Source organism: Stylophora pistillata, chromosome 3, assembly GCF_964205215.1.
Source record: "Stylophora pistillata chromosome 3, jaStyPist1.2, whole genome shotgun sequence".
In the NCBI taxonomy this organism is placed as follows: domain Eukaryota; kingdom Metazoa; phylum Cnidaria; class Anthozoa; order Scleractinia; family Pocilloporidae; genus Stylophora; species Stylophora pistillata.
The window spans coordinates 16,367,501-16,378,527 of NC_142521.1; the positions used below are offsets into that span (position 1 = coordinate 16,367,501).

Here is an 11,027-nt window from a genome sequence, read left to right on the forward strand (position 1 = left end):
ACATGTGTAGAGAAAAAACAAAAATGCATTTTTGACGGCATAAGTTTTCTGTTACTAAGTATATTGGAGAAGAGTAAATGAGAAGAAAATTGGAGTGTGTATCAGAATTCCTACATGGCCAAAATTCAAAGCCGTGAGTTGAATTTCAAATTTCAGTTGAAATATTTCTTCCCTAAGCAAATCTTGGACCCATCAGCCATTTTGCTCGGCCCGACGACACACTATAATCATCTTCAAAAGCCAAACCCAGAGTCCTTTGCCGGTAGGTCGGGCGCGATACTCTGAAGAAGTTTCGACGAGGACGCTTTTCCAAATAAGGTGACCAAGAGAGCCACTCCGTAACCCGTTGCCCTTTCACCCTGCAACAACAAAGATGTACGTCAATTGAGCAGTGACCTTGAGACTGGGACAAGCTGCACTACAATCTCGAGATTTGAATTCAAGTTTTGTGCGAAATATTAGAGAAGTTGAGCATGGCTAGGCAAAAATAAGATTTCTTGTTATGTTTTAAGGTTCTATTCAACGGCGCTTAGGGCTTTCCTCACCATATGAGCTGGAGCAGCCATGTCAATGTGCAACCAGCTTCCTGGGAAATCGAATCCTAAGTGGGAACCTGGATAAAGAAAGAAATCAAGTGAACTTGTAAGGTCAAATTATCTGCGAAAAAAAAAATCGCTTAATAAAGAAAACAAACAAACAAAGGGGAAAAAAAGCCTACCATATCACCAAGACGAGGCTTTCTTTGTAAGTCAAACGATACAGATTGCAAAAGTACAAATAATTATTTTAACAGTGACATAGACAAATATTTTTACAAGAAACATGATTAAATATGTCAAGCGATAATGCAGCTATTTTCTTCGGGTAAATGTTAAGTTTCTACAGTAATACCACAAAGCCTCCACATAGTACATACCAATAAAAAGGCCAGCACAGGACACCTGAGCATTATCACGATTCTGCGACAAAAACAAAACATTGAATGATGTACCCCATAAACTGGCATGTGCTGTAAAAGTTCTAGGGAAGTGAGTTCCGTAGCGATTAGTCCTCCATAGCCTTTCTACTCAACCGTGGATTAATAAAACGTTACATGTTTAAAAGTAAATATGATAAGGGAAGAACGAAACCCAGAAGCTACGGTGGCTCACTTCAAGCTCGGGAAAGCTCGGGTAACGTAATCACGAATGACTTTAATTTTTGTTTCGGATTGAGTATTGCGTGTGTTTTCTCTACCAATCACAAGACGTAGTCATGGAAAACCAGAGCAGTCGCGGATCACTTTCGACACTCACTTCACAACTTGTTTGAAACAAATAGGAATTAGTTTCCATGCCTTGCTCCGCTTGTTCCTATGGTACATTGTAATAACTAAATCAAAGCTATGGAAAGACAAATTGTATTACAAATAACTTACTGCCACTGAATTTTTCATATCTGCTATTGCACTTGAAAATTCCGAGAAATGAAGTTCTGGGCAATATGGCACGGGAAACTGACAGAATGAAACGAAAGAAATATAAAGAATAATTAAGAGACTGGAAAAATGTTTAAAACTAAGCAGATTTTTATGCCGATATCGTCCACTGAAGAGATACAGACGTACAAAGGTCAACAATAACGTATGGAATAAAGAAAGATTTTCACATCTGGAATGAGCGTCGGGTAACCTCTCTGGTTCTAACCCTAGACCTGCCGAGAATCACGATCAGTTGTTAACGGTTGAGAGATCGGATTTTTTACTTATTGGCCTGTAGAAAACTAGTAGGCGAGCATTTGTATGAAATGGGTTCAAAAGTGGCCAGCGTCCTGGCCACGATAAGCGGTGTTGAAAGCGCAGTGTGTGAAAATAGATTCAAAAGATGATAAATTTAAGAATTGATAGCTCGGTCGTGTTTGAAGAAGTCGGTTTAACATTTATCGCGAGCTGAGACTTTTTATAAGTGAATTAGAAAAGTCAAAATTTATTACCTGAGAGGTTGACAATGATAATCAACTACTTACCACCAGGTCTCCACTTGCTCTTCCCGCCGCAGCACAAGCTGGTTCCCAGATCTCTTTGTTGGTCAAAAGTGACGCATGGTAGCGTCCTGTTGCGATACCCTGGGCACCAGTCAAAGTGGCCATGTCTAGAACGACGTCGGCATGAAGATCCTTCTTTGCGTATGCCACCTTTAAACAAAAAAACAAAAACAAAAACAAAAACAAAAACAACAACATCAGTTTAGTTAAAGAAAAGTTAACTGATTCATAGCATAACAAGATGATCCTGGAGCAATAGAACGTTCTCTAGTTCCAGCACACTTAATGCACATCAACAACTTTTTTGTACCCAACATAAAAAATAGTGATAAAAATAATGATAAATTGACGTAAATATAAAGGAGTACTAACTGCCCCAAATAACCATAGGGCACATCAACAGGGTCGACTCAAGCTTCGATCACGGCCAGGATAGGCCTTTTTCTTAGAACGGTCCTTTTCCCTCTCCAAACAGCAGTTGGTCATGGTTATAGAGCCATGGTCAACCACCAAAATGAAAATGTTTTTCGTGTAAGAAAACATTCTTAGAAGCAGGTCTTACCCCATCTCCAAGGACTAAGCGGCCCTCAGCGTCTGTATTGTTAACTTCAACAGTTCTACACCAGATAAATAAGAAGACAGTTTCAGCATTGCAAGGTGTCCCCAAGGTTTTTCTTGTTGCTTTTCGTTTATTATAATATTCCTTTAGGGTTCAAAGGACAGAGAAAAAAGATCGGCGTTCCGATCGTCAGGCTTCGACTTTATTCTCCATCTGTAACAGCAAGTACATGATGTACAGACCTACCACCTACCCTTTACTCCCTTCCGTTTCTCCTCGGGGGGGGGGGGTGGTAAGGGTAAGGCTGCACGTAGGCTAGTACAGACCATAATTTTAAATTTTACCAAGCCTCTAGAGGTCAATCAAATCTGGAAAAGTCGCTTGTGAATTCAGTTCTCTACATCCGATTCAAAATAAAAGCAAGCTGGTGACTGGAGTAAACCGTTTTATATTCCTGAGGCTCGCATTCGACTCGGCTGTTAGTAATTGGAACTTGGGACTGAGAAAACAGCACAAAAAAGTATAAATGCTCGTCGGTCATGTGTAGTTTTCATCCCACTCATTGAAAAGATTCTCAGCTATGTTGAGATCTGAGGCAGGATGCTTTACGCCTAAAGCGCATTTCGATCAAGTGTTAGTAGCACCAAACTAACATAAAATAAAAACAGCCAATCACAGGGAGATTTGGTGCGAGATCTCTTGACCAATCACGAGCGAAGAAGAGAGAAACCGATAAAATACCACATTACTTTCGACAATCCCGAGAAAAATACTCTACAAACGACACAACGAGACTTGCAATGTTTACTAGCTCACGGTAAAGTTATTAGCTGAAAGATTCCCATGAAACTTACTTTCCTGAGTATAAAGTCAAAATGTCATCTGGTCTGGTGGCATGAGGACCAACAGCATTTTCTGCCATGCAGAACACAGCATGAAGATTCTCAGTAAAGCCCTGTGTAAGAATAATTGACCGAGTCGTTATTATTTTTATCATCATTATCATATTATTTGCAACAAAGCAACTCTGAGCCAATCAGACCTCATTCGAATGTTCTTCATTAGTTACGACGTGTGCGAGAGCTGCTTTTCTGAAAGCAGAACAAACTCGCCTTTACTTTACTTTTCAATGCTGTAGGTTTAAAAAGAATATGGGTACGGATCTTGATTATGAGTAAGAAATACTCATGACAAAATTGGGACCAGAAAAAGAATCCACATAATCGAGAAATCCGGATAATCGAAGTTCGGGTAATCGACGCTCGACTGTATTATCATTATTATTGTTATTATTATTATTATTATTATTATTATTGTTTTTTTTTTCCACATATTTAAATTTTCTTTTTATGAATTTTGAACATAATCGCCAACCAATTGGCACATTTGATATCGCACAGGACCACCAAGCAATAAGTCGAAGGCTCAAGCCCTAGAGGAGACCAACACTCAGGGTTCAAAACTAAGTATCCTGCAGAATATGCTTTGTATTCGGCGTTTTTCAGTCGAGCGGCGATTATCGTAGAGCAAACGTGTAGGCAATCCACGCACGAGGCAAGGAGCGCGAAAAAGTAACCCTCGCGCTTCGCGAACGCCTGAGCTTTGCGATTATTCGCCCTACAAATCGCACATGTAAAGCCCATTCTGTGGGTAACAGTTTCTTACCATATCTGGCTAAACGTCATGCGGTGGAGTCGTGTGAAAGGTTTGTTACAAAACGAGAACAGAGAATTGTAATTAGAACCCCGAGTGTGTAACAGAACCCCCTTTTTTTTGCACCGTTTTCAAAACCTTTGAAACCCTTATCTGGAATGAAAATTAGATCAGCTTTACGGGTCCGTTAAGTTACCGGGACCTTCAAGAAACGGCCCCCAGGTTTTCATTATTAGCGTGACAGGACCCACGCTCCTCCGCATGTGGGAAGATTTGTGACGAGTTGGGGCATGGGGGGGGAGGTGTGCCGTAAGTCTGGCACTAATAATAATAAGTGGTCAGACCCCTTGCAGAAATTTCGCCAACTTGCGTTGCTCACTGCGTTGCTCTATGTCCCCCAAGAACTCTTATTTTCCCAACCGTTGTCGGAAGTATTGTCGGTGGTAGTGACGGGCATTTCCAATACCTGAGCGGCAACCATCACTAGAGTCATTCCTGCGCAAGGTAAAATGCTCGGAAGAAGTTTGATGTCAATTTAGATGTTAATGTATGCTTCTAGGAAATCTCTGTGAGACAGGAAAGTTCTGAATGGCTGCAACTTACTAACCCGTTTCAATTCTGCTGCGACTTACTAACCTGCTTTACTGCAGCTCTAAAAGCTCCCAGAATGCCAGCTGCTCCTCCACAGTCTCTTTTCATCCCAGGCATAGAGGTCTGCAAAATAAATCAGCTTTAACTCTATACCTCCACATATTTGATTAAATAATTCTCTCTTGTGGCCAACATTGGAGGTCAGAGGTTGATTGCGGGCTCAATAGTGGTTTGCCTGTATCACTAAATGTACTCTTTGTTGGTGAAAAAGTGAAATAAACAGTGACGTCCAAAAATTCAGCTTCCTGGTGTCTTTGATGTTTCTTTTCACCGGCCACACCTTCGTTTTGATGCATAGTCCTCCAGTGTCGTACACAATCCCTTTTCCACACCAAGCTATGGTCCGTGTAGCTGACATGGGTGTATGACTCAGTATTACTAAGGCTGGTGGGTTGACTGCTGCTTTTCCAACTCCATACAATCCTAAAGAGAGCATTAAACGTGAAAAAATGAGTCTGAATCAATCGCCCACTGGAGCTTCAATCAGTTCCTGTGGCATGAGGTGAGTAGGTATTTTGCTGCTTCAGCTGAAATGTGGATGGGATGTTGATGGGATAGGATGCTAGTCTTTGCTATTCTATCTAGCCCTCCAATAATTATTTTCAGGGGTTCCCTTACAGTTTCCGGGCCCGCTGTATTTGGTTGGCTATGCTGTTTGCGGTATCCCTGCCATTTTTTTTTCTTGTCATTTTTTGTAATTTTTTTTATCTATTTATTTTGATAGTTGTTGATTAGCCAAGTTAATAAATAAATAAATAAATAAATGAATAAATAAATACAGTTTACCAGCACCCATTTATACCCCTGGGCCCACTTGTATAAAGAGCGGATGACGCTATCCAACGGATCAATCGCTACCCGACGGATAATTGATAGAAAAACGTGTAGCTTTATCCACCGGATATAGTTTTATCCGCCGGATAGCGTTATCCGACTTTCCAACAACCGGGGCCAGGTTGGGGAAGAAAAACTGCCCCCAAGGGCAAAACAAATGCACGATGGATGAAGCTTAAAGCTAGACTTTTCAATCCAGAATTTAGTGCACTGATCCTTAGATTCCATGATTGAAAGTAATGTAAAAAATTCCATGATTGAAAGTAATGTAAAAAAATATATATTCAACATCTATCATTAACATAATTATAACATGAAGATGACTGTCAAAGGATCATCTGACGAGGGTGGTAAAGGGGGAGGGGTCAAGAGATCACGTTTCACGGAAAATAAATCGGTTCTTTCACAATTCACGGTCATTTTTAATTACTGTCGAAACTACAACAAAAATCACGGTTCATGACGAATTAAATACCTCTTTCTCATTTCACGGAGAATTATTTTGGAAAATCACAGTTCACGGCTACCAATGAAATCACGATTCACGAGAAAAATAAAAGCCATTTCACTTTCACGGGAAAAAAAATAAGCAATTCACGAATGACGCTAATACCCTTTACCACCCTTTATGACCCCCAGTTCTTAATTCCCGCTATGGCCTATGATACAATGGCATTCCTTCACCCTTTACACCCTAACATAAGTATACACATTCTCCATACTGTTCTCCACTCATTTTCTAAAGTGCAGACTAGGAGAATTTGTTTCACAACCACGAGCTTTTTGATTTGGTGATCATTTTCTTTATTCTCCTAACTTGAATGTGTGATTCAGGGGTGACATTGTAAGGGGAAATTAGGGGTCAAAATATTAGTTAGACACCAGGTTCACTATACTACTAGTTACATTCACAGTTAAGGATTATCCCTTTACAGATATTAGGGCTCATTGTACCTCCAAAACCTTTTTGATCAAGTTCTTCTCCTTTGACTATCACTGGAACAATACCTAGTTCTTCGCCAACTTTAGTGATTTCCTGGAAAAATAATGACAAGAAGAGGCAAGAGAAGGCAGAAAATCAAAATTAGTGCAGGGCTTCTACACGGTGCAAAGATACTGGGCCATGTAGTACATGTAACCTGATCATATGATATCATCCAGTACATTTAAAAATTTTAAGATAAAACTACAATCAGTTTGTACAGATTTGTTTTTGACTTTCCTGGGCTTTTTAGGCACTTCTCTCTAGATATAACTATTTTTTCTCCTACATCACACACCTTAGTTGTGATAAAGAATGATAACAAGACCTTCTCAGCACAGAGCATACTAAGCATCTCCAATGTGTCATTGGTGTTTGGATAAGGTGAAGATACCCATGTTTAGTATCAGCTCATACCTGCACAAATGCAGTGGTGTGCATATCTCCACATGGCATATCTACCAGGCGAGCACTCAGACGGATGCTGTCTGCAACTACATTCATACAAGCTGCATCTTCACTTGAGATTGGAGAAGCATTGTTTCCAACCAGAATAAACTCTACAGTAACAGTCCTTGATAACAATTTAACAGCTTTAGAGGACTTTCTTGAATAAGTTGGGAAAGCCCTTGAAATGGCACAGGCTGAAGCAAAAGCATCACCTCTCTCGCAGACAACCTAAGGAGCAGGAAAAAATCACATGTAGTTAAGGTGGCTGCACACAGTTTTTGATACCTGTGTTTCTTTCACCAGTGTCTCTAAAATCCTTGATCTCTCGGTCACCAAAACTGGCAGCAAGCAAGTTAACAACACAAACTTTCTTTTTTTGATAGTTCAACTGATGTATGAGCCATTGCCATGGCGACATGAATAAATATAAACAGGCCTTTAAATTGGTATTGTTTATTTGTAGAAAATCTATTCATTAGATTTTCTTTATAATCTGCATGCAACGAGCTTGTAATGATACTGACAAGTTAACATCATTTTGCTAACATTTTAACAGAGAGATCTTTAACTATCCCTTGTTGAAGGTTCACCTGTTTATCTAGAATTTCCTTTATTAAAAATCAATTTTTTCACTACTCCAGTTACTTATTTCCTAAAGTATTTTTGTGCCAAATTTCGTGAAATTCTAATGAGTGGTTCTCAAGAAATAGGCATATTTCCGAGAAAGCAATTTTCCATTCAAGTGCAATTTTTTGACTTACTACGCATGCACTGCATTTAACTGAGTTCTTTCGGTAATAACGAAAAAGCTGAGAATTGCTAGGTTCTTTGCATCATTAACTTTTCTAACATATCTTTGTAGCAAAAGATTAAAGCCCTCAATACACTGCACCAACTATAGAGAAAAGTAACACAGATAGTTAAGTAAATAAAATGACCGCTCTAATGACAGCATGTGTGCATGCTGAATTGCATCATTCAGCAAAAGCACGCACAAAAACTGTGTTCAGCCACCTTAATAAACTGTTTTAATTGTTAAGCCAGTCATCAAAATAGTTAAAAAATTATTTCCATGATTAATTTCGAGGATTAGTCTTCAGATCCATTGCATTGTGTTTCACTTTATGGCCTGGGTTATTTGACCTCTGAAAAATCTCTCAACCAATTGTGGCTACCATTTTGTTTCCATTTTAGTTTCATTTCTGGTTTTATGTTATGGTGCGTGTCACATGACAATCTCTAAGGGACTGCATGTGCTTTGAGATTTTGGCTTCGTGTAGCTGTTTTGTTGAGCAAAACAGTTCTTCAATGTGATTGTGATCATGATTGTAATACGACCATTATTGCGATTTCCCTTTCTTTTGTACATTATCTTGTAACGCTACACAAGGATTAAAAGCAAAAGTTACATCATTCAATTTCATAATTTCCTTGCCTGATAAGGTAAGAAAAACTATTTCATGATGAAAAGAAGGTGACAAAGTTAGGTTTATAAAAATGTAAACATCTGCATACCACAATACAAGCATCCCCTCCTGGAAGATGGCTGCAGACAAGCTTGTTGAGGAAGTGAGGACTGGCTGGAGAGTTATGACGACTGGATTTGTTAGGAAGAGCACCAATAACCACTTGATTCAGCCAAACTGGACAAGCATCTGAACCCGCCATGGTGTGAAGCACAAGATTAAATGTCTAAAAGATAATCAGAAATTCTGGTTTTAACCCTAAACCCTTTATCTCCCATGACTGACCAAGACAGAATTTCTCCTTACTGTCTCAATACAATTTTAAGAAGACAAGTAATGAGAATTAAAAAAAATAACAATCAGGGGATTATCAGTTGATCTAATACCAAATTATCCAAACTAACATCAAAAGGATTGTATAACAGAAAGTAAGGAGAATATGAATGAGATCTTGGTAGTGAAAGGGTATTAACTACTATTACCTGATTAGCAAATTTAAGCTTCTTAACTTTTCCTTATGTATTAATTTAGAGAACTGCAAGTTAGAATTGGAAACAAGGGTCTCATTTATCAGAAATGAAAGTGCAAGGGAAGAGTGTAAAGTTACAGAGGAATAATCTGAAAGTGCACTATAAAAACTTGCTTATGGCTGTGTTGTTCAAAGGCAACTGGGGGCAGCAATTTTTCATTTTAGTTTTGTAGGAATAAGGACAGTTTAAAAGATCATATATTTGCTTATGTTTTGTCTTATGCTAGGGGAAAACGTCAAAATGTAAGCCCTAGTGTACCCTTTATTTCAAGAGGAAACAAGGACAATTTCATTTTTGATCTAGGAACATCACTAGCCTCCTTTCAAACAACTGGGCTTAGCCTAGTACAAAATTTGCCTTGTAACTGGTGAATCCTGTACACTCACATGATTCATGGTTGATGTTTACACATCTGTTTAGTACAACTGAAGATTCCAAATTATCTCTTCTACAATTTGATTGGGTTTTGTTCCCTGATCAGCATTCTTTGAAGGGAACTGGTCAGTGATACTTCCATATCAGATTTTCAGATTTTATTCATGTCTTGACTCAAAACTGAAAAGTTTGGATCACTGAAACTGAAAATATTAGCTGTGTGCATCTCAGTCAAAATGTTTATGCACTGAGGAATTACTAGCAATGAAAAATTATCTATATCACAGCAAAATTGCAACATATAATAACTAAATAAAGCTCATCTTGGTCACCCTGAACCTCCATAAATATATTAAGGTGGAAATCATTAGGAAACGTACAGAGTTACCTGAAAATGAAATTTCTGGATAATTGGAACCTATATTAATCGAGCACTGTAATGGGATTGGTATGAAACTAAAGGATTCCAGGAGTATGTGAACCTCCAAATGTTCATATCACATATATTATATCATCAATAAATCGAACTGAAGTACTTCAGTTTGTTTTGTTTTTTTTTTCAATTAATTTTTTGTATTTCATCATTTTTTAGTGTTTTTTTTTTATGGTTGAAGGTTCTGAGAACTGTTGCGCTGTCAGAGCGCTGAGTGCGCTGCCTCAATTTTCACCTCCAGTCCAAATGAGGTGTTTTAACGAAAGTATCTAAATTCATCCTGAGCCCTCTTCAAAAACAGTTGAAACCATAAAAAATATGTGGAGGATATTGCTTCAAGTGTAAGCCGTTTATTTTCCGCAACCCGGCAGTACAGTCGAGAATATTGATGAGTTACCAATTTTGTTCCGTGAAATCCTTGTTTCCAGATCATCGAGAATGATCGTTTGCAATTCAAGAAGTAACATAACCATAAACGATACGAAACCATTAGAGATAAGGTGTTTCAATAAGAGCAATTCAAATTGATAATGGTTCAATTATTGTAAACATAAATTTTAATAAAATAAAATAAAAAAGTGCCGTACGTACCGCGGCGTCAACTCGTGGCGAAAGTTTTTCAGCAAAATGATCAAATGTAACAGCCTGAAGGTTTCGCGGTTGCCCGATGATCAAACATCCTCGCGCTTGGGGATCAGATGAAGTTTTAGCGGCGGAGAAGGTAAGTGTTGTTTCTGCCATTTTTAAGCTAAAATGAAAAAGACACGATAGGAGCGCAGTTGTACCCAGCTCACACTCGGTCAATTCGCTCGGAAATTCTCGGATCTTGTCGGATTTTAGCTCGTCGAGGGCGTTTCGGAAGTTTTGGTAGAATGTTTTAGTACGCAATTTAAAAGCAGAAGAAAAAAATGTAGAAAAGTATTCTTAAAATTCCAGAATGTAATGTCAATGCAGAAAACTACTTTTGGAAAAAAAATCACATGATAGTGGTGAACGCTCCCCTGTCGGTGAACGCCAAGCACGTTTGGCTATCGCGTTTTTTACCGGTCAGCGGAATGCGTAAAGCCCGCGA

The 11,027-nt window shown here is 38.7% G+C and overlaps 1 protein-coding gene across 1 annotated transcript in view; it reads right to left on the reverse strand.

Annotated features, from left to right (window-relative positions):
* The window catches only part of LOC111326914 (putative aminopeptidase NPEPL1), a 10,813-nt gene extending 88 nt beyond the window's left edge, over positions 1-10,725 (reverse strand). Inside the window, exons 1-13 of the mRNA XM_022930999.2 lie at positions 10,547-10,725; positions 8,667-8,843; positions 7,119-7,379; positions 6,674-6,755; positions 5,166-5,308; positions 4,871-4,948; positions 3,436-3,536; positions 2,585-2,639; positions 2,005-2,172; positions 1,418-1,495; positions 917-959; positions 546-613; positions 1-359 (exon numbers count right to left, since the gene is read on the reverse strand). The exon at positions 1-359 is cut by the window's left edge and continues 88 nt beyond it. Coding sequence (XP_022786734.2) covers positions 234-359; positions 546-613; positions 917-959; positions 1,418-1,495; positions 2,005-2,172; positions 2,585-2,639; positions 3,436-3,536; positions 4,871-4,948; positions 5,166-5,308; positions 6,674-6,755; positions 7,119-7,379; positions 8,667-8,843; positions 10,547-10,696 — 1,530 coding nt within the window. The 5' untranslated portion in view covers positions 10,697-10,725 and the 3' untranslated portion in view covers positions 1-233. The remainder of the gene's footprint in view (positions 360-545; positions 614-916; positions 960-1,417; positions 1,496-2,004; positions 2,173-2,584; positions 2,640-3,435; positions 3,537-4,870; positions 4,949-5,165; positions 5,309-6,673; positions 6,756-7,118; positions 7,380-8,666; positions 8,844-10,546) is intronic.
* Between the last annotated feature and the right edge of the window lie 302 nt (positions 10,726-11,027).